This window comes from Eutrigla gurnardus, assembly GCF_963514095.1.
Source record: "Eutrigla gurnardus genome assembly, chromosome: 20".
Classification (NCBI taxonomy): Eukaryota; Metazoa; Chordata; class Actinopteri; order Perciformes; family Triglidae; genus Eutrigla; species Eutrigla gurnardus.
Genome location: NC_139931.1, coordinates 229,742 through 256,262, shown reverse-complemented (window position 1 = coordinate 256,262; position 26,521 = coordinate 229,742). Strand labels below are relative to the sequence as shown.

At 46.0% G+C, this 26,521-nt stretch overlaps 5 protein-coding genes across 7 annotated transcripts in view; 4 read left to right on the top strand and 1 right to left on the bottom strand.

Moving 5' to 3' along the window:
* The first annotated feature begins 339 nt into the window (after nucleotides 1–339).
* LOC311030992 (tripartite motif-containing protein 16) lies at nucleotides 340–6,034 on the top strand. The gene is made up of 5 exons (XM_084037063.1): nucleotides 340–438; nucleotides 4,075–4,101; nucleotides 4,201–4,263; nucleotides 4,653–4,792; nucleotides 5,326–6,034. The coding sequence occupies exons 1-5, from the start codon at nucleotides 384–386 to the stop codon at nucleotides 5,737–5,739; spliced, it is 699 nt and encodes a 232-aa protein (XP_083893189.1). The 5' UTR covers nucleotides 340–383; the 3' UTR covers nucleotides 5,740–6,034.
* Nucleotides 6,035–6,203: 169 nt separating this feature from the next.
* akt1s1 (AKT1 substrate 1 (proline-rich)) lies at nucleotides 6,204–9,841 on the bottom strand. The gene is made up of 6 exons (XM_084037019.1): nucleotides 9,706–9,841; nucleotides 8,657–9,317; nucleotides 8,311–8,584; nucleotides 8,135–8,218; nucleotides 7,881–8,059; nucleotides 6,204–7,544 (listed from the first exon to the last, which is right to left on the bottom strand). The coding sequence occupies exons 2-6, from the start codon at nucleotides 9,053–9,055 to the stop codon at nucleotides 7,407–7,409; spliced, it is 1,074 nt and encodes a 357-aa protein (XP_083893145.1). The 5' UTR covers nucleotides 9,056–9,317; nucleotides 9,706–9,841; the 3' UTR covers nucleotides 6,204–7,406.
* A 1,724-nt stretch (nucleotides 9,842–11,565) lies between these two features.
* Nucleotides 11,566–17,694, top strand: tbc1d17 (TBC1 domain family, member 17). The gene is made up of 17 exons (XM_084036870.1): nucleotides 11,566–11,657; nucleotides 12,666–12,761; nucleotides 12,836–12,913; nucleotides 13,002–13,113; nucleotides 13,192–13,375; nucleotides 13,527–13,638; nucleotides 13,880–14,050; nucleotides 14,163–14,288; nucleotides 14,363–14,466; nucleotides 14,786–14,880; nucleotides 14,980–15,096; nucleotides 15,229–15,329; nucleotides 15,424–15,523; nucleotides 15,905–16,002; nucleotides 16,219–16,335; nucleotides 16,797–16,883; nucleotides 16,961–17,694. Exons 1-17 carry the CDS (start codon nucleotides 11,631–11,633, stop codon nucleotides 17,120–17,122), a joined length of 1,887 nt encoding a protein of 628 aa, XP_083892996.1. The 5' UTR covers nucleotides 11,566–11,630; the 3' UTR covers nucleotides 17,123–17,694.
* A 3,719-nt stretch (nucleotides 17,695–21,413) lies between these two features.
* Nucleotides 21,414–22,952, top strand: ccndx (cyclin Dx). Its single transcript, XM_084037062.1, has 4 exons — nucleotides 21,414–21,792; nucleotides 21,887–22,102; nucleotides 22,299–22,628; nucleotides 22,736–22,952. Exons 1-4 carry the CDS (start codon nucleotides 21,538–21,540, stop codon nucleotides 22,883–22,885), a joined length of 951 nt encoding a protein of 316 aa, XP_083893188.1. The 5' UTR covers nucleotides 21,414–21,537; the 3' UTR covers nucleotides 22,886–22,952.
* Nucleotides 22,953–23,652: 700 nt separating this feature from the next.
* Nucleotides 23,653–26,521, top strand: part of nucb1 (nucleobindin 1) — a 5,953-nt gene continuing 3,084 nt past the window's right edge. For all 3 annotated transcript variants that reach the window (XM_084037384.1, XM_084037385.1, XM_084037383.1), the window contains exons 1-7: nucleotides 23,653–23,767; nucleotides 25,025–25,151; nucleotides 25,236–25,343; nucleotides 25,447–25,579; nucleotides 25,803–25,906; nucleotides 26,066–26,251; nucleotides 26,341–26,431. In XM_084037384.1, coding sequence (XP_083893510.1) covers nucleotides 25,026–25,151; nucleotides 25,236–25,343; nucleotides 25,447–25,579; nucleotides 25,803–25,906; nucleotides 26,066–26,251; nucleotides 26,341–26,431 — 748 coding nt within the window. In that variant the 5' untranslated portion in view covers nucleotides 23,653–23,767; nucleotide 25,025. The remainder of the gene's footprint in view (nucleotides 23,768–25,024; nucleotides 25,152–25,235; nucleotides 25,344–25,446; nucleotides 25,580–25,802; nucleotides 25,907–26,065; nucleotides 26,252–26,340; nucleotides 26,432–26,521) is intronic.

Sequence of the window (26,521 nt, the reverse complement as noted above, 5' to 3'; positions counted from 1 at the left end):
CCCTGCGGCGAAAACTTGTATCGGGGGAGGGGGGTCAGAGGTCACCACGTTACACTTAAACTGCACATATTTGATCCAAATATCCCTAAATATTCCAGACGCGTGCAAAATCATCTTTCCATAACTCACATGAGTGTTGGTGCACGCCGCCTCACGTGCACGCCGCCTCACGTGCACGCCGCCCCCTGAGCGCACATACTTTGGATGTGGTGGGTGTTTACGAGTCTGCAGCTATCTGGTCACTAGAAAGGCTCCGGAGTCTCATGTGACAGGACTGTCCCTTCAGGTCACCGCCCCCCCCACCCCCACACTGCACCCCCCATTTGAGCGTCAATAAGAGCAACCCTCCAGAGACACGCGGGCACACGATCACCAGACGTTTGATGCAGAACAGCGCCGCGACCGCCAACGGAATCATGCCGGCGCCCAATAAAACAGGTAAGAACCACGCTACACATATGTCTCCATGGCAACCCATGAGGGACATCCAACCATCACCTGGTAGTCGTATCGTCATTGAAACCTAATTACTAATTAGCCTTTTCATAACTTATTCATTTCTTAGTTAAAATCTGGTATACCTTGTTAGAATGTGTGTTTGTGTGTGTGTGTATATATATATATATGTGTATATATATATATATATACATGTATATATATATATATATATATACACATATATATATATATATATATATATATATATATATATATATATATATATATATATGTGTATATATATATATATTTATATATAAATAAATAAATAAATAAATAATAACTCATGTCTAACTTCACATGAGGTGCAAATACAGTGGAAAAACGAGATTCAAATACAGAAAAGCAACAGTTAGGAGTTTAGGTCAGGTGTGTGGAGGTTGTTTGAAGAGTGTTTGAGTTTAGTCATAAATGCATCTCCAGCCGATGAACGTACGTGTTTTATTACTACGTGTTTCATGATGTGTGTATGTGATGTTGTTGAGTCGGTGAACGTACGTGTTTTATTACTACGTGTTTCATGATGTGTGTATGTGATGTTGTTGAGTCGATGAACGTACGTGTTTTATTACTACGTGTTTCATGATGTGTGTATGTGATGTTGTTGAGTCGGTGAACGTAACTCCTCATCTTCGATTCTGGTCGTAACTCATGTCGACAAAGATCCGTTTCCAGTCAAAGCCTCCTCAGAGCTCTCATATCTGCCTGTCTCACGTCTCAGCTGGATCTTCATACGTATTGTCCCTCTGCGGCTTCTTTTGGACGTTTTCTAATCCGTGCTCAGTCTTTCCTATAATCCCCATAATGGCTTCCATAACTCAAACTCCTCTAGCAGTCTCAGTAATGAAGTGTGACCTGCTGCTGAAATTCAAGTCCAAAAATGTGAAAGCCCCGGTTGTTTGATGTCTCCTCGAGGAATTTGCTCAGTCAAAAGTCTCCTTTCAAAACAGGATGAGTTGATTTTGACGATATGAAATACTCTAAACATGATTAAATAACTGGAACAGGACATCTTCTGGATCAGTCCCTCTTCTTTGTACCAGCCTGTTCTTTCTTCGTCGTTTCCCAGAATCCATCATCTGTCTGTCTCTCCACGGGTTTTAGTTCCTTCCCCATCTCCGTCTCGTCGTGACGGTAACCGTGGCGACGAGCCGGGCCTCCCTTCGGCCAACGCCGCTCATCACTCTGACGCCACCTCGGCTCCCTGTCTTCTGATGTTGCTGTCTCAGTGAGATGTTCGAACCTGATCTGCTCAGATAATGTGACTCTGTCCCGCAGTGAGGGGGGAAACGGCCAAACGAGCCGTCCAAAACCAACAGAGCCCTGATGCTGACCTTTTATGGTCCGCATCGGGGGGGTGGGAGGGGGCGGGGCTCGTATCTGGTCCTCGTATCTGGTCCTCGTATCTGGTCCTCGTATCTATCGCTGTGAGCCTCACTGAAGATCTTTCAGGCCTTTTGAAGTCAAACACAAATCCCTTCAGATTGATCGTCCGTGTCTCTGCTGCCGAGAAGCCAAGTCATCAATCTGGATCAGTTTATCACCGCCGATCTTTCCTGTTGATCCACTCGGCGTCCAGAAACCCGCCACCGCGCTTCCTGCCAGCCTGACATCTCTCCTCCGAGGTCACCCGAGGTCACCGCCTCCCCCCTCAGATAGGAGACACATCAGGATATCTATCACGCGGTCCCGATGAAGCAATATTCCACCGGCTTTTCTTCCAGACGACAGACGGGTGGAGTGACCTGTCGTCAGCTTCGTGACCTGTCGCCAGCTCTGTGACCGGGCAGCAGATGCTGGACGGCGGTCCGGCGAGGACATCCCAACTCTAATCTGCTCTGTAATTAGACCTGAAGCCTCAGTAGGGTCCAATTAATATTTCTGCATGCCCACTTAATTATCACCTTATCTGGTCCTCAGTCTGGGAATTGTGTTCAAACTTAATGGTCTCCTGCATAACAGCAACACCGTGTATATATCATTTATTTTTTAATTACGGCCTCTACCAACGTATTAGCCACCCTTAGGAGAACCGCACGCCAAAACAGGATTCATGGAGGTGATCCAGTTTTCACATTCATGACGTCGCAGGTCATTTCTTCCCTCGTGCTGCTCCTGAGAGGAAAGATTTATTTGGGTATGTTTTATATCCTGATGATCTGCTCAAACTTTGTTGCCAGATCACCTAAAACCACGTGGCACTCCGGCATTTTACCGGCAAGTTTAAGCCCGGATGTCCAATTAAAGGGCCGGTGTGTAGCATTTTGGACTTTCAGGACTGGAATACAATATTAATAACACCGAACCTAAGAATCGTTATCGTTTCCTTTGAGAATGAGCCTTCATGTCTACATTAGTACGGAGGCTGCCGTGGCTCACCATGTTGCTACGGTAACCAGTGGCGGTTCTACACGGGGGCCTACAGGGGCCAGTGCCCCTGTAAAAATGTCCCAGGCCCCCCCTGTGGCCCCCCCAGAGCTGACTGAATAAGCTGACTGAATGATAAAATGAAAATGAAATAAATTGATCAAGTTATTACGATTTTATGCGCTAGCGCCAAAAGCGGAACTAATGTGACTCAGCGCTCTACACGGAATAATTAGAGCGACGCACCCAAACACTGCCTTGCCGGATGCGAGATGAGAGTGAGAACGGCAGCCACAAGTTTTGAAGAGAGGAGCTATGATGGCACTACCTCATTGTTTCAATCAATGCACTTTATGTACAAACTAAACTTTTGTATGATTTTAATGTAAAGCAAAATTAAAGTATTTAATGTTTAAATATCATTTGTTTCCATTTTTTAATGTGCCCCTCTGATCAAACATTGGCCCCACCTTGGCCCCCCCAGTAAAATTTGTCTAGAACCGCCACTGACGGTAACCCAGAAGGGACAAACCAAACACCTGGTTGGCCGAGAGAAAAGCGTAAAAAAGACAACATTTAGCCACTAAAAATATATTGGGTTTGAATATTTCTCTCCATGTGATGTGACACATATCTGGTACATATTTTTGGACACGTGAAATAAGCCGGTGTGATGATGTAGCGATGAACTGATGATGTGTGTGAAATGTGAGAAAGTGATGGCGAGTTCACAGCGCAGGATGGGGGCCGATGAGACGACCGGCGGGGTCGGATCGCAGCGTTTTCTCCGAACGTCAGAAGACGTCTCGAGAGCGGAGGAAGCAGCGAGATTCTAACGGCGGCAGCGACATGGCCAACACGCCTCGGCGGTGTTGAGTGACGCCGTCACACAGAGGCCTTCTGAGAAAACGACCCCCCACCGCTGTCAGTGGTGATGTCACATGATCTCATGTGGGGGCTCCGGGCTCCAGGGCCTCGTGTTGGAACCGGAGACCTCATGAATCAGCGTGGAGCCGACGGGGCGCCGTGTGATCCGCTGGGCGTTGATAGTAGCAGCTGATTTAGTGGCGATGAATGGATGGAAGTAGCTGACTGCACTTTGAAAAGTGCTGTATGTTAAAAAGCAAACAGATTGTGTTCATGCAGAAGAAGAACTACGATCCTCCTTCATGTTCATTTATACATCTATTCTATCGTTTTCTCTTGCAGGAAGAAAAAGCAGCCCTACTGCAGTAGGTAAAGACAAATGAATGGTTCCTCACATTAATGGCGGCATGCCAATATGATTAATATCAACCTTGAATCTAATTCTCTTGTTCTCGTCCATGACCTCAGAGAAGCCGCCGCCATACGAGCCGAACATCCCTGAACCCACCACCAGGGCCGACTTCATGAAACGTAAGACTTTTATTGTTCACAGCATTTTAACGAGAAAGAGAGAAGAAAGAACCAAATCTGAAGTAATTAATGGAAACTAGAGTTTTAAAATATTTAAAAAGGAAGTAGTAAGTAAGTTCAATTCAGGGTTAAACCAACTTTAATTACATGAATCACTACATTTTATATCATGTTTTTTCTTCATGGGTTGTTTGAAGATGAATTTAATAAGCCCAGTTAAATGTTAATATATTTCACGTTCAACATAACGACTATGATAATTAGATGATACAGTAAAGGGTTTTGGACCGAACAGGAAGTGAATCATTTTAGGCTTAAAGTACTTCTTTTTTTTTGGAATAAACTGACGTAAATGACATAAATGTAAACGTAATGAACTCTTCTCTCAGATTGGCTGCCGCTCTCTCTGGATGATAAAACGGCACAGAAGCTCCTGTGGATCTCAGAAGGCGGGGCCAAGGTGGCTCGCACGTCGGACGCCGCCTGCCCGTACCCCAACCGGCCTGAGAGATACGAGCACTCCCCACAGGTGACCCGCCGGTCGTCATGGAAACAGCCCGCGTTGAGTAACTGTCATGAACTAATTAAAGCACTTATAGATCCGTCACATGGAGACACTCGCTATCTCATTGTCTTATTTATAAATAATAATGATTTATTTCATTTAGTTCAACTCAACCAACCGGTGTTCGCTGTTCACCATATATGACAATGTTCATTGACAGGGATCATTTAAAGGCTTCATATCAGGCTCATACATGTATTTTGGTTTCCTGTTACAGCTTTACAAACTTTATTTGTATCTCACTGCTCAACAAGGAGTGCCTGTCTCTTTAAGAAGCCCGCTCTGCTCTGATTGGCTGAGCCTGCCTACCACGAAAGAAGGGTCAGAATCTGAATTGCTTGTTGAAGCTCATGTTTGTGGATCTCAGGCAGCCCACAAAAACCCGACTGGTGGTCTCGTGTCTTAGTTCGGGGGTCGGCAGGAAGTGCAGTTAGCCACGCCCCCTTTAACGTCGGCCTGCAGCTCGCCTCACGTCCTGCTGCTCCCTCCTTTTGTAGGTGCTGTGTAAGGAGAGTCTGATGGGCTACCGGGGGTACTGGGAGGTGGACTACGACGGCTGGGTGGTCATCGGGGCGGTCTTGGAAAGCGCTCCCAGGAAGGGCCAGGACACCCGTGGCCCCAGCGGCCTCGGCGAGAACAGCGGCTCCTGGGGCGCCGGCTGGTCTGGCTCCTGCTACCAGGTCTGGCACAACAGCGAGAACGTGGATGTCCAGCTGCCCCTGACCCCCACCATGGGCATCTACGTGGACCAGCCTGCCGGCATCATCAAGTTCCTGGCGGTGGAGGGCGACGGCGGCGAGAAGGAGGTGCAGCTGATCCACAAGTTCAAAGCCAGCATCCAGGAGAAAATCTTCCCTGGCTTCTGGGTCGGCACGAATTCCTACTGCCTTCTCCGGAAGAAGGATCAGTGACGGAGCGGAGGCCTGTTGCATGATGGGAGGGCGGGGGGCGGAGCTTGTGATGTTTGGGGAACAAGCGTTGGCGTGATAAAGCAGAACGTTGTGACATTTGCTTTCTCTGGTTTGCATGAAGGAAGCGTTGCATATTACACCTACTTATTTTATTTATTATTGTGAATTTATTTGATTTAACTTAGTTCTAGGCCACGAGGTCACGTGTGGTTTTTGTAACACGCAGGACTTTGCATCTTCTAGAGTGCTTGTTTAACTGAAGCTCCTGCAGATCATTATTTTTTATGTTTTGAATGTAGTCAATAAATTAAACTATTGTGTAACAGAAGCGATGTTGCATTATTTCAGCATGATATTGCAGCTAATGGCCGGGCAGAACTCCTGTCCTTCACTGCAGTAGAGTCCTGACGCCCCCTAGAGGCCATTAATAGTACTCTACCCTCACACACAAATACAGCAGACTCTTCTTTTCTCTTGGTGTTGCTCCTTTATTTGAAACTAAAGTACTTAACAGAACATTTATTTGTTTTTGAAAATGTCAGAGAGACATTTGTTCCTTTCCAATCAATCAACCCATCTCTCTCTCTCGTTCTTGCTCAGTCACTTCCTCATTCATTCGGTCATTTCAACAAGATCTGGAGCAAAAAAAAAAACACAACTCAGTATTGATTTACAATCATTCTATCAAGTCAGTCATTCATTGGCAAAAGTAAAAGTACAAATGGGCATGTTATGAGGAGGTGCTTCATGTTAAGTCAACCATTTCTCTGGTTTCTACCCTTTGAAGGAATAGATGGGCTTTAAGTCAACGACTGGCCTGTTGGTCAACGTACCCAGTAAAGATTAGGATTGTGTGGGTGAGACACCTGTGTGGTCCTGGGAGATCACTAGCTCGTGTGCTTAATGCTAACAGCATATGCTAAATGACGTAGCTTAGCACTGACTGGAAACAGGTGAAAACGGCTAGCCAGGCTGTCTCTGGAGTTAAGAAACACGTTTAAAGCTCACTCATTGACAAATTGTATTTGATGTGTTTAATCTGCACACATGCATGTATGCTAAGAGGGATTTAAACTGAAATAGTTCCAGGAAGTAACTTGTTACATTGTTTTTTAAGTTTACAAGCAGGACGTAAACTACCAAGTTAACTAGAGGTGTTGGCAGGTATCGTTTTTTAGCTGTTTCCTTCTGCTTCCAGTCTTTATGCTAAACTAAGCTAACCATCTATGTGTTAGCATGCAGCACTTCCACAACTCATCGCTTCACCGGTCATTTTACCGAAACGGAAAACACGGAAAACCTTGAGTCAGCACACGGTGTGGGTAACGGGCTGCCAGGTGGACGTCTTCACCCTGTTTTAGTGTCCTTGTTGATCAGCGCTGTGGGGGCTACACCCGTCCAGCCCCCCCATCCTAATGTAGTGTTGTGTAGAAGCTGGTGTTGTGTAGTGATGAGGTGGGAGGGGCTATAGTGTTGAAAATGTCATTAGTGTTCATAACAACATTCCTTTTTTTCCCCTCAAAGCACGAGTCGTTAATTTTGGTTAGTGAGAAATAAATGGAGGCGCTAGCTTTAACACTGTTTCACATCCTGCCAGGCGGTCCAGGTCTCCTCCTCCCGTCATCACACCTTCATCACATTCCCTCCCTTCAACACTAGCTTCGCTCTCAGTGCTTCAGGGAGAAGTCGCCCGTGTTGAGGCGGGGCCGAGGCAGGGCCCCAAACATCTCCGTCCCATCGTTGGCTCCAGGGGCCAGCAGGGCCTTCATGCTGGCAGCGATGTGCTCCAGGTCAGCACAGCCCACCTGGAATACAAACCTCACGTTACACAGGAGGAGTGGGATGAAAAGTCAGTGAAACGGTTTTCATGCTGAATTGTTATTTGTAAAAATGCGTAACCTTGCACAAGTGTCACGCACACTTTTATACGGTCACATGACTGATCGGTCGAGGTCATTAGACGGCACATCAGAATACTGAGAAGTGAATAGTTCCTTTGTTTTGGTCTTCAGGCAGGTGACATCAACACAAAAACATTGGTCTTTTATTTCAGGATGTCTGACTTGAAATGAAGACGATGGGAACTGATGAAGAGTAGACCAGAGATCTGATCGTAACCCCCCCAGAACGGGGAAGCTTACCCGTTCTCCACTGCTGTTGTCTCCCTGAGCTCGGCCTCCTCTGCAGCCCCACACGGGAACCGACACCGGCAGCGAGCGGGCCAGAGCCATGGCGTTGGAGGCGTGGTGGCGGGACGAGTACGCGGCCTGCCCCATGGCCATGCCTCGCGGCGGGGGGGGAGCGTCCTCGCTCAGAGAGCCTGGGGAAGTGAAACACACGAGTGTGGATCTGTGCAGACGGATCGACTACTTTCATCGGCGTGCCGAACTCTTACCATCGGTGCTCTCTTCCTCGCCGTCGGACTCGAAGAACGGCTCGCAGTCCCGGGACAGAGAGTCCTCGTCCATGGAGAAGACACCTGCAACAAAACCATGACAAACTCTCAGAACGGAATCACACAGATGATGCACAGATTCACGCGACGCTCCTCCTCCTCCTCCTCCTCCTCACCGGCACTCTCGTTCCCGTAGGGTCTCCTCTCATCCATGTCCTCCTCCTCCTCCTCCTCCTCCTCCTCGTCCTCACATTCCTCCTCCAGGTCCTCGATCCCGGACCGCTGCCTCCCCTGTTCGGCCTCCAGCGCACACTTTTCCTGCTCTCCGTTGTCATTCTGCCCGCCGTCGTGCCCGGTCAGCGCTCCCGAGCTGTAGATGGACGGGTAGCTTTGGGAATACAGTCTGCTGTTGGGACTGACTCCGCCCACAACGCCATCGCCTGTGAAGTTCTGCAACAGCAACAACCATGTTACAGATTCTGAACATCACGGTGCGGTACGCAGCACGTGCAGGCCACTCACCCCTCTGTGTCCGGGGTCAGAGGTCAGGTCGACCACCAGCTTGGTCCCCCCCTCTCTCCCCGCCTGCCGCATGTGCTTCTGGGCCGTGAGCATGGTGGTGGAGTGCAGCACGCCGATGTCGTCGATGTAGCGGCGTGCCGACTCGGCCAGGAAGCCCTGACCCCACACGTTGTAGGAGAAGTCACACTCCTTGGGAAAGGCACTGCCGCCGCCGCTCTCCCGTTTCCTCAACGCGTCGCCGCCTCCTCCGGATGACCGGAACTTCTTACACGCCCTGAGTATGGCAAGGTCGCAGCCAGACTTCTGGCAATACGCCTCCGCGGCAGAAAGCAGTGCCAGCCAGCTGTCTTTGTGGTTGTCTGGGATGTCGGGCTCGGATGACTGGGTGATGGAGGCCATTGTGGTGTGAAGTTGAACAGCTTCCTGAATGTGGATGACCTGATGAGAGCTGAGTGATGCTGATGTGGACACAGTTGGATTAACAGGTGATTTTGCTCGGTGACTGCTTTAAATCACTTGTTTCTTGCTGGTGATCGTTTTAGCACGGGTGAAAATGCAAAGGGGATTATGATCTATGATGCAGAGGCACTGGGTGATTTTAAGATATGATACACTGGAGAGCCAGGGGAGAGAAGAGATGTTGCCTGGTTGCTGGTGATACCTGCAACAAAAAACATTCAAACAAGAAAATCAAGGTTAGCTTTAAAATGTGGATGTTTTTTTCTTTCATGCACAAACAACCTGCTGAATCTAATCTGTCACAGCCCGAGTCCTCCTCCATGAGCAGCCCATGCTAACAACTGAAGCTGCAGCTACCGGACCGTTAGCTCGCTGCAGCTTCAACACTACGTCTCTTTAGCCCGCATGCTGCGGACCGTCAGCGCTCGGTCGCTGCTGCAGCTGTTGTTGTTGATCTGCTTGTTTATTCAGTGTTCGTGTGTGCAGCCTTTCTCGTGAAGGGACCACACTTCCACCACCATTTTCAGGCTTTAGCCGTAGCCGAGGCGCGCACGAGTAAATGGCAGAAACACGCCGAGACGTTCGCCTACCTGTTCGGTTGCTTTCTTCCACGTTGCCGGTGTTGATCAACCCGAAACTTCACTTATTTTATTGTCATACGTAATCTACATTCCCCACGGTTTCTCTCCCCTAGCTAGGCTCGACACCAGCAGTAAACTAGCCGGGATTCATGGAGGCGTTTCCGGCGGGGAATTTCAAAATAAAATGTCATGTCGTTGAGGAATGTGTAGGGATTGAATGTAAATACAAGCGACAGCGATATGTTGTCCTCCCAGGAGGCCCATTAGGTCTGTATGTCTGATTTATTGTTCAATATATTACTTAAAGGCGTCCTTGAATTAGTTACGCAGTTCTATATAAGTATTTCCTGGAAATAACTGTGTAGTTCAGTAATACATGTAAACAATGTTAAATATATTTTTCATCTTAAATCCCATTTTCCGTATAATTATCACCTTCAACACAGAGAGCGTCCTACGAAATAAAAGGGGAGAGTTTTTTAATTTAATGTGAAATTGAGTTTATCGTGTGAATAAAAAAATAGTTTGAAGGTTAACGTCGTCTGGTCATATCCGGTTTTGTTTTACTTAGCCCTGCTGACTTGACGCACCTCTGACGTCACCTGTTTACTGACTTCCAATAGAACGCACGTTGGACACGTGACCAAGCTCTGTGGGCAGGCTCGTACTCGCCTTGTTTTCGTTCACGTGTACGCCCCACCTACTCCTCCTCCTCACCTCAGCCCACCTACCAACTGCTGCTCACGAGTCACATGACAACGTTACGAGCAATTTATATGCATAAACATTTACGTGTATAAATACACGCACTCACTCACACTATTAGATAGATGTATTGTTCATATTTTCTGTAGTGTTTTTTCATATTTTATTGTGATTTTTGTATGATAGCCTCTCTGTTGTAGCCTAAATTGTAAAGCTTTATTGTAAAAAAGAAAAGGGGAAAAAAACGTATTCCCTATTCCCTTGTTGTTTTTTAACTGTGGTGTTTATTTTATTGACTTTTATTTCTTACAAAACGTTTTCTTTTTTAATTATCTTATTAATTAAATCAAACAGAGCGGATTGCATATATATATGATTATTATTATTATTTTAAATGAACGCATTACACTTCTACGAGCCGAGATAGGTGGGCAATATTTTGAGATTAAAAGTCCCAAATTTGCTGGTTTTAAAATGGCAAATTTGCTAGTTTATTACGATGCTAACAACTGGCATTTATGCTAGCTAACCTCCCATGAATGTCGCTTTTATCTTTAATTAATCCATCCCAACGTGTGTCAACGCTTTGCTAAGGTCCTTATGGTGATGGCTGTTGATCGTTATTGTTGGTTAATTTTATATGGGCCAAATTGTCATCTTATTTGTGTTTGTTGAGCGGGTGGTTTGCCTAAGGTAGCGGTAGCTTTCACTTGTTGTCATAGCAACGGCAAACATCCGGGTCAAACTACGTGATTACTTCCTCTATGACCGCTAGCTTAGCCAAACCACCCGATCAACAAACACACAAAAGATGACAATTTGGCCCATATAAAATTAACCAACACTAACGATCAACAGCCATCACCATAAGGACCTTAGCAAAGCGTTGACACACGTTGGGATGGATTAATTAAAGATAAAAGCGACATTCATGGGAAGTTAGCTAGCATAAATGCGTTGCCCACCTCTCTCGGCTCCGTTTTTTTCCCTTACAGTGGCCCTAATACGCTTCCGTAATGTTTTTATAAATGTGAAGAAAAAAATTATGTAAGGTTGTAAAAAAAAAAAAAAGACCAAACGCAGTATTATGTACTGCGGTTTGATTGGCCATTCCTGCCAAAGACGGCCATGACGTCACCAATAGGGGCGTGGTTTGTTGAGGGGGTAAGCAGGAAGTATGACGTAACATTTATTTTGGAAAAGAAATCAAGACACAGGTGACGGGAAACATGGAGCACACCGTTGAGGATTACAAGGTATTCTCGTGTTTTACGTTACTTAACGGTTGGTATGTACCCCCCCCCCCCCCACTGTGGCATTGTGGGAAACCTCCTCGCGCCCGTTTGTTACTGTTAGCTTATTGTTGATACCCGAAGCTAGCTGTCGATTTGGTGTAGCTAGCTAACTAGCAGGCAGCTGTTTTTTCTAGAAGCTCACAGGCAACAAAGTCGGCCGATACCGTGTCATCACGGTGAAACTACCCGCGTTACGTCCTCGCCGACCGACCTGACAGACCTGTAATCACGTGACACGCTCCAGTTTCGTGTTTACCTGCCATACAGGTAGGCGGGTTATTCATAGGCCGAGGTATATTATAGTATAGTATAAGTATATATTTTAACGTGAACCGCAGTGTGACAGTACAGGCGCTACACGTTTACTTTCACAATATTTACATGGAAGTTAAAGTCACGTGATGATGTCATTGTAACGTCAGAGTCGGTCTGGTCAAAGTCCATCCGACATCAACAAAAAACATTTTGATAACTGATCAATAACTTAGCATCTGTGAAGGGAAGGCCCTTCACAGATGCGAGCTTTTCTATGTCATATACAATAGTAATAATAATAATAATAATACATTTATTTATTAAGTGCTTTCCAGCTGTACAACAAGGGGAATAGATTTTAAAAGTTCAATAAGAATTCAACAGTCCAGTAAAAACAAGAACAATCCAAAACAAATCACAGTGAAATTACAACAAAGAGAAATTAAATAAAGTACGCTAAATACATTTGGTTGGACAAAAGCAGTTTGAAGACTTCACCGAAGGCTGTATATTTTCTGTTTTTTTCAGAATTTATTGTATTTTCATCAAAGGCCGTGGTTCAGGGAAAAACATTATTTGAGAAAGTAATCAGCATATTAACAGATGATAAAAAATAGATATATTTTCACACAAGTAGAATCTTATTCCAGCTCACATTTTTATGATTGACGTGGCTTTTTAAGAAATGTTTTTTCTTTCTTTCTTTCTCCTCAGCTGATATTTGAGAAGGAGGGAGTGTACCTCCACACGAATGCCAAGAGGAGTAACCAGGACACCACCATCCCGGGCTTCATCCGCATTGTGGAGCGGGTAAGCGAGTCGGTTGCAAAGAGGGGACCTCGAAGTAAAAGAGTGATTTGTGATCCCTTGTGTTTAATGTTTAGGTCGGAGTGCCGGCTTTAGAGTGGAGCCCGCTGGAGGACGAGGGTCGCAGCGCCCCCGCTGTTCTCTACACCAAAAAGGCCAGTAATCACGTTTGCTACACATGAAAAACTATATTTCTTCTCTATCTCAAATAATATTCCCATCATCTCACTTCTCACTAATTAGGACGGAGAAGGAGGGGAGGAGGACACGAACTACGACCCTGGCTACGAGCCGGACTGGGCGGTGATCAGCACCGTGAAGAAAGATCGAGAACATGTCCCCGTCAAAGACTCAGGTGATGTTTACACGTCTGCCACTTCGGGCGGATTCAAGTGAACAGAAGGAAACTAAATGTGTCTTTTCTCGCCTGCAGGCCAGTGGTCGTTCTCTCTGCCTCTCTCGGAGTTGTACTCCCTCCGGAGGGCTCGGTTCTCCCTGGGGAGAAACTTCCTGGTGCTGACCAGCAGAGGGGGCCACCCGCTGCCTCCTCTGCACTTCCACAGAGGAGGAACCAGGGAGCTGTTCAGGGCCCTGCAGCGTTACATCATCCTGGACCAGTGAGTCGCCTCATCACTGCATCATCACAGCATGATCGTTCACCTTGTGACCCTTCTGGAAACAGCTGACGACCGGTTACACATGGACTCGTTTACGTCTTTGTTGTCACATGTAAAAAAAACATCACATGGATTCTGTTGTTGTCATCAGGTCGCCGGTTGACGGGCGGCTCTTCCTGGCTTACCCCCACGACTCAGGCGCCCTCTCTCAGTCCTTCGATAAGCTGCAGCTCCTCGACGACGGAGGCTCCGATCTTGTTTCGGTAATTTGCTTTTATTTTTCATCACAAATCATTTTGATCATCACTTTACAGTTTCGGATTAAAAACATACCCCCAAGTCCCGACCCCAACCTCCTCTCTCACACATCTTTAGACCTCCGTGTCACTCCGTCAAACCCACAACTAAGTGGGAGTTGACCTCTCAAGTTTGTTGTAGTTCCGACTCATAAAGTTAAAAAACCCTCTGCTCTCTCTCTTCTGTCTTCTCTCTCTGCCTAAACAGAGATTTATCCAGGACCCCTATGCCACGACGTTTGGTGGATTCTCCAAAGTCACCAATTTCTTCAGGGTGGCACTTCGTCCCCCAGGACCCCCCACCCACATGCGTTCAGCTCAGGATCCGAGTTTGCCCCCCCAGTCCGACGAAGAGCCCGGCTTCGAACTCATCAACTGTGTAGGAGAAGGAAAACAAAAAGATCCGTTTAGAGTTTGGAGATGATGGATTGTTAGAACGTTAAAATCAAAATCAGTGTCAAAATCAATGTTTGTGCCGTCTTTCCATGAAGGGGGTGGAGCTTGGTCCCAGACCGGACGCAACCAGAGGACAACCTCTGGACAGATGGGAAGAGTTTCTGGACCCAGAGGGGCGAGTGAAGGACCCTGAGAGGGTCAAAGAGCTCATCTTCAGAGGGGTGAGCAGGAAACACGGTGACATCTCACATGTAGAAGAATCTTTGTGTTTTCATCCCTTCCTGTCCGTCTGCAGGGCGTTTCACCGTCCCTGAGGAAGGACGTCTGGAAGTTCCTCCTGGGCTTTTATCCGTGGAACAGCACCGTCGGGGAGAGAGAGGACATCCTGCGGCACAAAACGTTGGTCGAGTTATCACACCCCCTCCTAATTAAGCTTACCAATCTCTTATTTGGTTTCCTTTCATTCTTGATGCCAGAAAAACCTTGTCGTTCTGAACTTCAGATTTTCTAAAAATTCAACAAATTACTTTAATCGTGGACTTTCAAGGTGGCACTGGGGCGATAAGCTGGTCATGAATCTCAGTCCAAAATGACTTAAGTCGATCTTTGTCGATCTTTGTCTAAGTTTTTAATCTTGGCTCATACAAATGAATAAAATAAGCTTCAATAAGCCAAAGCGTCATGCCCTTCCTGTAAGGTAGAGCTTGTGTGTCTGCAGGGACGAGTACTTCAGAATGAAGGTGCAGTGGAAGTCGGTCAGTGAAGAGCAGGAGATGAGGAACTCCCTCCTCAGAGGATACAGAAGCCTGATAGGTGAGTCCATCAGGAAACAGGAGATCTGATCTGTGATCATTTCAGCTGCCTCTTTAACGGACGTTGGAGTTTGAGGTGTCTTGTTTTGTGTCGTGACAGAGAGAGACGTCAGCCGGACGGACAGACACAACACCTTCTTCTCTGGGAACGACAACCCGGGCCTGACTCTGCTGAACGACGTGCTGATGACGTACTGCATGTACAACTTTGACCTCGGTGTGTATGTTGAGGCAAACCGGTTCAGTCCCGGTACAGATCAAAGGTTTCCCATCCTGAATCATCACTTCCAGATGGTTGAAGGGATGTTTCAGGCAGATACATGACACCTTTGTTTCCCTCCGGCCTCAGGGTATGTCCAGGGGATGAGTGATCTCCTTTCTCCTCTCCTGTTCGTCACCCAGAACGAGGTGGAGTCCTTCTGGTGTCTGACGGGCTTCATGGAGCTGGTGGTCAGTAGAAACGGATTTAAATGAAAACAGGAAGCACACACTGTCAAGTTTGCTGTAGTTTTCTTACAGAAGACTCTCTTCGTGTCCTCTGCAGCACCAGAACTTTGAAGAGTCTCAGGAGGCCATGAAGAAGCAGCTCCTGCAGCTCAGTATCCTGCTGAAGGCTCTGGACCCGGAGCTGTGTGACTTCCTGGGTTAGTCGGCTCACACTCACTCAGTCAGACTGGAACAGACTCAAATAATACAGGAGTTATTCACAGAATGCAACAAAGAAAGAGCAGCAGCAAGGGGAAAGCTAATGAGAGATTAGACATAATGCAACCTCAAGGCTGTGCATTATAATGTATTATTTATGATGTATGAAAGACACATATGCAGCATCTGCAGAATGGATGCACAGCGTGTTGACATGCACGACAAACAGTAAAGCTGCTAAATGAGAGGAAATAATCCAGGTTACATGATATGTGAAATATGTTGAAGGCTTGACTCGCCATAAACCTCATTTACAAATAACTCCTCCTTTTATTGCCGGTCAGTAAATGAAACATAAAGGTATTCCTTCCGTCCGTCAGACTCTCAGGACAGCGGCTCGCTCTGCTTCTGTTTCCGCTGGCTGCTCATCTGGTTCAAGAGAGAGTTTTCTTTCGAGGACATCCTCACCATGTGGGAGGTGAGTGTCGGATTCTCTCCTTTAAACCATAGACTCAACGATAAGAACCACAGGTAGTCACCGTGATGTAAAAGCTGGAGGAACTTTGTGTTAAACGTTGGACTTTCATTGAAGCATCTTCTTAAAATCACATTATATTCTACTATTACAAACAATAAATAGTGTAAAAGTAATATCTGACGTGGTAAAACAATGACATGTTTTGTTTTGTAACAGGTCCTCTGGTCTGGTCTGCCGTGTGACAACTTCCACCTGCTGATCGCCTGTTCCATCCTTCAGTCCCAGAGAGGAGAGCTGATCGGCTCCGACCACGACTTCAACACCATCCTCAAGGTGTGTGTGTGTGTGTGTGTGTGTGTGTGTGTGTCTCTGTGTGTGTGTCTCTGTGTGTGTGTGTGTGTGTGTGTGTGTCTCTGTGTGTGTGTGTGTGTGTGTGTCTCTGTGTGTGTGTGTGTGTGTGTGTGTGTGTCTGTGTATGTCTCTGTGTGTGTGTGTGTGTGTGTGTGTGTGTCTGTGTGTGTGTGTGTCTCTCTGTGTGTGTGTGTGTGTGTGTGTCTCTCTGTGTGTGTGTGTGTGTGTGTGTGTGTGTGTCTCTGTGTGTGTGTGTGTGTGTGTGTGTGTGTGTGTGTCTCTGTGTGTGTGTGTGTGTCTGTGTGTGTGTGTCTCTGTGTGTGTGTGTGTGTGTGTGTGTGTGTGTCTCTGTGTGTGTGTGTGTGTGTGTGTGTGTGTCTCTCTGTGTGTGTGTGTGTGTGTGTGTGTGTGTGTGTGTGTTAACTCTCCACTCCTCTGTCCAGCACATCAACGAGCTGACCATGAGGTTGGACCTGCAGACCGTCCTGTGTGGAGCCGAGGCCATCTACCTCCAGCTGACTCAGTGCAAGGTGAGATGAAATGTGTGTTTATAATGGAGAGCAAAGGTCACCATCTTTCTTTTAACCCTCCTGCCCTCCCTCCCCAGGAGCTCCCCCTGAAGGTGCAGCAGGTCCTGGGTCTCTACGCCCCCTCCAGCTCCGAGGAGGACAGTCCAGACTCGCAGGCCAGCGAGTCCCAGCGCCTACTCGGCGAGTCCCAGGCCGGAGCTGCTTCATCTGATTCAGCATGCGCTCCCTCCTACCCGTAACTCTGCAGGTCAGCTGGTGGACCTACATGTATGGACGATCTTTATATATCCCCAAAGATATATGAACATATATATATACATATATATAGACTCTATATGATCCAATGAGAAGGAATGAAGACTGTTGTTACTACTTGGCAGAGGCAGGGGGCGCTGTGGAGGCTTGTTTTGCTTATATGAATGTTGCATCGTGCAGTGTTTCTTTGTGTGTTGTTTCCATGACGGCCTGATGTCTCTTGTTTACGTGTGTCTGATGAAGAGCGCCGCCCTCCTCTCCTCTCCATCCTCCTCCTTTATTCAAGTTGTTTAATCGTCGTCTCTGTGTTTGAGACTTCGTGCTCTCAGTGTGTGTTGTTATGCGTCGCCGCTGTTCCTTTCAGAAGGGAAGAAGATGAAGGATGAGCTCGCTGGCAGCAGCTCCTTAGTACTGTATGATGCCATTCCTGCCCTATGCAAAGTGCTGCATGCCTTATAGTTTTCACATGTGTGAGCCTTGTAATCATCTACATCATTCATAATATTGTCCTCCGATGATTATTTCAAAATAAATGGTGGAATCTTAACAAACATCTGATTTATTTAGTTACACGTCAAATACAAAAAACTTAGAAAACAACACAAAAGCACACAACAATCAATAAAAGAGAATGCATATACAACAGAACTAAACACGAAATGCAACAACAAAAACACAAAATCTAACAACAAAACTGAAAAATGAAAGCGCCAGGAAGCGGAGCATCCTAACGAGGCCCATCAGTGATGAATGATGCGTTATCCGTCCCGTGATCCAGATCCGTTTCCTCCTCAGCTGTCCAACAAACTCCACAAACAAACAGAAAATATATTATCCATCATCATAACCACAAACCAGCTGTTTGGCATTACAGTCCTTTGTTTGTGTGCACATATATGACAAAACGTATTTCTGCTTAAATTAAAATCAAGTCTGTATTAATGCACAGCTCACTTACAGTATTATGATGTCACACGTAAATGTGTAGAATCAGAAATGTAGAATCGGGACGATGTAAAACGTAGATTATGTAAAATCTACAACACAAAGCACAAGATATGTAGAGAAAATAAATATAACAAATCAAAAATAACCACAAATAATGTAACCACAGTGGAAATAAGTATTAGGTGTAGTAAATATGAATGCATGAATGGTATAAATAGGAGTATATCTTGACTGTAGAAGAAGAAGAAGAATGAATTACTTGATGATTATTTCACATGAGAGAGAAAAGAATAGAACAGAAATGTTTGAGACATAATATCATTAGTTAGTGTCTTTATTAGAAATATGATGAAACCTTTGATCTCATTTAAAAACCTCAGTCCCACAGTTCCAGACTGAACATCCCAGCATGAGCGGTTAATGTGTTTATATGTTAAACTTGTGAACTGGTTACCCCCCCCCCCCCCCCCCCCCCAGTGGCCAGCAGGTGTCTGTGTGAGGTGAAAGGCTGAGGAGAAAATAGGACCTCTGTTCTCCACCATCCGGGGAAATGAGCTGGAAAATGAGGGGCGGGGAGCCACGCCCCCTTCTCAGGACCTCTCAGGCCCCCCCCCTCCCCATCCGAGTTGTTTGAATACAGCTGCGACGTATGAATTTATCAGGGTGCTTAAACAGGCTGCCGGTCTGCCCCCCCGACTGCTTTCAGACCCCCGTTGTAGGCGAAGGCCTGTCGACAGCTTTAAAGCCCATCTTCCTCTCACTAAAGCCTCATCGTGTGGAGGATCAGAGTCTCTTCATGTTGCCTTTATGAAAAGCTCTAATCTGGATGATGCGGATCAAGCTGGCCTCTGAGCCCACCAGCGGGACCCTTATGGGCTCTCCTTATTATCTGCTCCTCTCATCACACTCTTTATTTTGCTTCATTTGAACTTCATTACACACCGGCCAGTCACATGACCACAACGTAGAGTCTGAGCTGCTCCCTTTAATGTTATTCTCACTACGATCAATAAAACCTCCTCAGTTTTATTTATTCATCTTACTACGTCAGACGTTCTTTCATCTCTTTATGAATTAGTCTGCTGAGGACAGGATTTCCCACGTGGGACAATAAAGACTGAAACTGACTGTTTCAAATGTTTCTTCTGGTTCCCCCCTCTTAGATGTTTGTTTTTTTAAACCTTTTTATTTCATTTTATTTTCAACAAAACTGCTTTTAACCTGAAGCCCTCTCAGATCTCCGGATGATAAATAAAATGTATTATTATTTATTATTAAATGAAGTGATCTATTCCAGAAAAAGTGCACTAAGATATGAATGAATTCAAACTTTGAATTAAATCCGTTGAAATATAGTTACTGTTCCTTTGATATATTTATGTCTGCAGTGGAGCATTCACAAATATATACACAGATATGAAAACAGTAATAAGGAGAATAGAAATCAGTGTTATAAATATTAATATAAATATAATTTACTCTGCTTGTAATGGAGTATTTTAATACTTTCCTAAAGTGAATGATCCCACCACGACTGGAAGTCAGATCCAGATCACATTCTCTGAGATAAACGTGTGATCACTCAGAGGTGAAGTTTAGTGAGAGGATGAACAGGATGAATTATTGATGATCAGCTGAAATCAAGTCGCCTGTCGTCATTTAACTCCTTTCTTTCTCTCCTCGGTGTGAAGAGCCACCTGTAGAACAAATGTCACATCCAATCTGTATTCTCTCTGGTGAGCGAGCGAGGAAGGAGTCCCTGGAGAGAGAGAGGAGTGTGTCTGAGAGAGGGTGAGAGAGGGGGGAGAGAGAGGGGGAGAGAGAGGCAGAAGGCCAGGAGGCTGATGTCTGACACTGATTTGTAAAGAGACACAATACGGCTCATTGACCTGCGACTCCACTGTCTGTTGCACATACCTCGGCCGGCCCTCCGGCCCGCGGCCCTCCACGGCCTCCGCCCCGGTGGCTCGATGCTCTCTCCCCCAGGGAGGGAGGGGGGGAGTCAGTGGGCCACAGGTTGCTTTGACAATGAGAAATAAACTTTTATATTCTAAAAAAACACACTTTTAAATCAACTCTCAAGGAAGCATTTTTACTCGTTTAATTGAATGTAATTGTTTTTATTAGCAGGTAGTTTTCACGGGAAAGGAATGTGTAAAAAGTACAATGTAAGTGTTTTATTAATGAAATGTGTCCGTCCTGGTTCAACCATGAAAATCACTTTTAACTTTGTTTTCACTGTCGTATTAATGAAGTGGATCATTATTACAAGCTTTATTACAAGCTTTTCCTCCGATATAAGAAATCTAGTATTAGTAATATATCTAGCATCTCATTATCACAAGGCTCAACATTATCAATTAACCTGCTAATTATGTTCTCTATTAGATCCATGTCTGTGTCATTGAGAGCTCTCTCCTGTGTTTGTTGTGTTTGTGAGTTTGAGAAGTTTTTCTAATTTTTCATTTATGAGAATCTGAATCTGATTTAATTCCTTCAAGGTGAACAAAACAAAGCTCAGTTAAATCAATTAAGACAAAGCATTTATAACCAGCTTATTTTCAGCATTTTTTATTTAATGTTGATTAATTTTATGTTAAATAATATTTGCTGCTTTATTTATCTTAAAGATAATTTTTCTGTGTATAAATCTTCTGCCCAACTCATCTTGTGACATTAAAAATCCCCACTGAGAACATTAATTATTAACTTGATTCTATTTGATTTCACCTTTATTTAATCCCTTAAAAGTTTCACCTAAAAACTCAACAAACCCGTCCCGGCATCAGAGCGATCATATGAATATGATTATCGTATTAACAGGAGTCATATGGGGGGAGGGGGGTGATAAATGTTGTGGAGGGTCTCCGATCCGTCCACACTCTGACATTTTTCCTCTGGCTGTAAACAAACACCCTCCTCCTCCTTTGTCATCCATTCCCATTGTCACAGTCTGGTTGTGACCTTTCTCTCCCTCTCTGCCTTTTCTTTCCCTCCTTCTCTCTTTTCACTGTCGGAGACAAGCTGTTGCTCTGTTCCCCCCGGGCCACTCCCTCACTTGTCTGCTCTTCTTTCCTCCCCCCTCCTCCCCCCTCCTGCCTCCCTCTCTCTCCTCCCTTGCGCTCCTTCTTTTTTTCTCCCTCTCCCCACCTGTTGGAGCAATTGTTGCACGGACCATATTGTTGTCTTCTTATTATTTTATGTCACTCATGAGGGTCCACGCCTCCTTTCTGCCCCTCCCTCCCTCCCTCTCCCTGCTGGGTATAAAAGTGAGGCGAGACTTGAGGAGTGATATTCACGGGGAGCCGAACTACTCCAGCTGGGGGGAGGAAAAGGATTACCCAGCTCCTGTTTACCTGCACAGCACCCTGAGGGACACCACGACCTGCCGTCTCTCTCTTGTTTTGTGGACGTACACAAAGTTCCTATTTTACCCAGCAGGCCTGTGCCGATGGACAGAACTGTGTCTCTGTGGTGCGAGGAGGTGGAGGATGACCAGGGCCAGACCGGGACCCGAGACCAGGTCCACGTGGCGGTGGTGGTCTCACCTCAGCTGCGGGCCCCGTGGGACCCGAGCGTGTCGGGGCTCCGTGTGATCCGGAGGCTGCTGCGTGTGGAGGAGAGGTACGCGCCCTCCATGCTCTACGTGGCCCTCGTCCAGCGGGAGCCGGAGCGCCGGGAGGAGCTCGCCAAATGGGCCCTGGAGGTATGAAGCTCCGTCCAGGTGTCCTCCTTTTAGATGTGGTTGTCATGGTAACCGGGGAACCGACACCTCACACCTTTATTCCTTTCCCTTCCAGGTGTGCTGCGAGTGCGGCTGCGACGAGGCCGTCTTCCCCCTGTCTGTCTCTCTGCTGGACCGGTTCCTGTCCACCACGTTGTCTCTACCCGTCTCACCCTACTGCCTCGCCGCCGGCTGCATCCTCATCGCCTCCAAGCTCACAGAGTGTGACAACGTCACCGCCGACACGCTCTGCGCCGCGGCCGAATACAGCTTCCTGCCGTCGAACCTGCGAGTGAGTCACACACATACATGCATTACATATAATATCATGAGGTTTCATCACATTTAGAATTTGTAGTCGGGGCTAAATGAGTATTTAGGAATGATACTGCAGACTTTCAGATCCAGAGAATATTCCTATCTGTTCTCACATCACAACCCTTCTTGACCTCTGACCCCTACCTGTCCTCCATCCCTCCCTCCCTCAGGAGATGGAGCGTGTCATCCTCGCCACCCTCCGATGGGACACGGCAGCGGTGACACCGCAGGACTTCCTGCCACATTTCCTCGCCTCTGTGGAGGAGAGAGGAGACGGAGACGGAGGCGACTCCGGGGAGGAGGAGCTGCTCTCCACCTTGCGGCGGCACAGCGACACGTTGGCCGCCATGTGCGCCTGCGACACCCGCTTCCTGGGGGCGCTGCCGTCGCTCGTTGCCGCCGCCTCGCTGAACTGTGCTCTGAGGGGCCTCAGCAACAGGGGCCCCGCTCAGCTGGCCGCCATGAGTGAAGCGCTGGCGGAGCTCTGCCAGGCTGACCAGGTGAATATATATATATATATATATGTTTTATAACAGAACACTTGTGCTTGTTTTACAGTTCTGCATCAATGACACGATGACTTATCCCCTCCATGTCTTGCATCCAGGCAGTGCTGGAGTGCTACAGTGACATGATTGAGTATGCCCTCCGGCAGCGGCTGAGGAGCAGCCTCCAGCAGGGCCCCATGGAGAAGGATGAGGAGGTGGAGAACGAAAGACCCGGGACTCCCACTGACATGAGAGAGATTGATTTCTAAACACTGAATCAGCTGTTGCATTGACAGTGTGAATCAATCAAAAAACTTTATTCAAAGTTCATCAGTAAAACTGATACAAATTGATTACCTCAAAATGCCCTGACATGTTTTGATATTTTAAGATGACTTTATTAAGTGACTGTTAATTTATTTTAAACTTTATTTATTACATATTTTGCAACTATGTGTTTTGCATGTGCCATATTTTATTATCTATTTTAATTTTTATCGTAGGCCTAGATGAGTTTAATGCAGAATTGTATTTTATTTTATTTTAATTATTTAACCCTTATTTATACAGGTGATCTCATTGAGACCCAGGGTCTCATTCACAAGAGAATATTTATACCTTTTATTTATTATCACGTGCAATTTTTGTTGGGCTCTTTCTATGTTAATTTATTTCACCTTGCCATCACTTTGTGTTTGTGTACTGAATTAAATATAAAACAAATCTATTTTTCGAAGCAATTAAACGTTTAGAACGTGTGTAGATGCTGTGTGTGTCTTATTTCGTGTCTTATTTACTGGTGGGATAATGCTGCCTTCACGTACTATTCACAGGGTAGTGAATCCGAGCTCTAAGTTTATGTTACCATTCATCTGCCTGTTGTGGGACTAAATAACCCCGTAAAGTACAGTGACAGGAACAGATGTTTTAGTGGCTGGTACTGTCTTTTTAAATGGGAGGTTTCTTGCATATGTTAGGATGTAGTGCGATATAAAGAAAACCGTCAAAAATATACAAAACTTCCATATTTCCGATAGTTCTGAAGGCATCATCTCGTCCCGGCGCTGCATTCTCATGACGTCAATTGCATCCGACTCCCGTATACAGATCGTGCTTTGAGCATCGGGTCGGATATTAAACACATACGTGCGGTAAGTGACGAGCTATTTAGAGGCATGTTGTGTTCAAACAGGTGCTAATTAAAGCTTGTAATGATGGCGGAGTTTTAATTCATGGTACTTCGTGACGTAGAAGAGGGACAACACAGGAACAGGGACGGCGCAGGTAGAGAGAACGTTTCTGTAGCTCACGGCTAACTGTCACGTACCTGTCGCTTATTTCACCTGTAAACCTTTAGACAACGACGCGTGCTTAGGATTTCATAAAAACACATTTCAATCACAGTCATGCTATAATGATAAAGATGTTATTACTGTTATTGTTAGGAAGATAAGCAGCTCGTCCGCATCCGGCTGCTCCTCTACCACTGATTTTAAGCTAGCTCGTTGGCTAACTAGCTACGTAAACAAACCCATAATACCAATATCTTACTAAACCGTGATATGTATCCCAGTTAGCAACACTGCTGGTGGTTTAATCTAAATGTATGTTGTTAATATAACACGCAAAAAGACGTTTCCCTGCTCAAAATCGATCGTTAAGCCAAACTCCACATAACAAATGTGATATTCTGGGTTCCTCTCACCGGCGAAGACGCACACATAAAATAAAAAAAGAACTTTGGACGTTTTTAACATCTCTAAAGTCTCCTGGTAAATTCGGCATACAATGCTCACACCAGCCACCAAGTAAAAGCACTAAAATCCGACGTGAACGTGAGTCATGTAGTAGTGACAAATAGAAACATGTGATAAACTGGGACTGGCCCTTTAAATGACGCTGACGCTCGTCACGCGGAGGATGTTTCCTTGTTGTGCTCGTTTACAGTTACGTTGAAGATGACGAGAGATCGGCGTTGTAATGGCAACAGGCAACGAGCAGAAACCTGCATTATTATCTGTGTTTCCAAGAAAATATATATTAAATATGTTTTATAGTTTGATGTGCAGATCGAGTTCTATTTAAGATTTGACTATATTTATATTCTATATTATTCTATATTATAAGAATATATTATATTATATATTCTTGACTGCAGTACTTTGCTTTATTGTTTATTCTTTCTAAATATTGTGCAAACTGAACACCAAGGAAAATGGTGACTATACAGCCACTTTGATTCTGATTCTGAAATGGTTAACTTTAATTTAATTTGGCAAATGAAATATTGATTTGGATTATTGTTTGTCACGTTATACAAACTGAGGATGGAGGAGACATATGTGGCTAGTTTTGGTCTGTCACACACTCGTCCTACGATCTTGTAACACATGTTGTTTGTGATGAAGGATGATGACCCTGAATCCTGGCTGGCTGCTGCTGCTTCTATCCGTCATTGCTGGGGTTTGGTCCGTGCCTATCGATCGCAATGCAAACGAACAGGAAGCTAAAGAGGGCGTGCCTGAGGAGAACGTGGTAACGGTTTCGCTAGTCTCAGTCAGGCACTTTTTAGTTTAGATTTGTTGTCAATGACCTGCCCTTTGCAACGCTCTCCTGCAGGACACCGGCCTGTACTACGACAGGTACCTCAGAGAGGTGATCGAGGTTTTGGAGACGGACCATCACTTCAGGGAGAAACTGCAAACAGCCAACACAGAGGACATCAAGGTCAGCGTCCGTCCTCCCGGTCGATGCTTCCCCCCTATTTAGCTTTTTTTTAACACGCAAGAGGATCTCACGTTTAATCTGATCTTCTCACCTTCTCTGTCAGAACGGGCGTCTCAGCAAAGAGCTGGACCTGGTCAGTCACCATGTGAGGACTCGTCTGGATGAGCTGAAGCGTCAGGAGGTCTCCCGCCTCAGGATGCTGCTCAAGGCCAAACTGGACAGCACCAACACACAGAGTGAGTGGACTCTTGAGTGATGATCCATAGCCAGGATCTTCACCTGCAGTTACACCTACACACCCTTTTCAGGTTGCAAACAATACACATCCAGATATTCCCTAAAAGCGTTTCACATTTTTTTAGTAAATCATATGAAAGAGATACGCAGAGATGCGTTCAGGGTCTGCAGGACATGGTTAGAAGTCATGTGGGTCAAAAGTCCAACGTGTGTTTGTTAAAGGCCTGCAGATGGACCACGCCTCCCTGCTGAAGCAGTTTGAACATCTGGATCCCCATAATCAAAACACCTTCGAGGCCAAAGACCTGGAGCTGCTCATCTCCACGGTAACGTCTTCCAGAGATAATAAACTGGACTGTTGTGGACCCCCCAGAGACTGGAAAATCAACACTGATCAGGCTCTAGGGTACTACATTACGGCTGGCCTCCCACTCCATTACTCCAGACATCTGACCCCACTTTTTGATGTCCGGTTCTTTGCGTAGGCCACCAAGGACCTGGAGAACTACGACGCTGAGAGACACGAGGAGTTCAAGCGCTATGAGATGCTGAAGGAGCACGAGAGACGGGAGTACCTGAAGGGTCTGGACCAGGAGAAGAGGGACAGGGAGGAGAAGAGGATGCTAGAGCTGAAGGAGAAACACAGCCAGCACCCCAAAGTCAACGCCCCGGTATGCACCAACGCCCATATTGTTTTCTTATTGGTGGAAGAGAATGAAGTTCTTTACATGTTTCACTGTGCCCCCCCCCCCCCCCTCAGGGCAGCGTTGCTCAGCTACGGGAAGTTTGGGAGGAGACGGACGGACTGGATCCTCAGGAGTTCAACCCCAAAACCTTTTTTAAACTGCATGGTGAGTCTTCCATTTCTTTATGAAAAATGACTTTTGATGAAGAACAGATGATGAAAATAGTTGGTGATTATATTTCTGTGGATCTGTTAG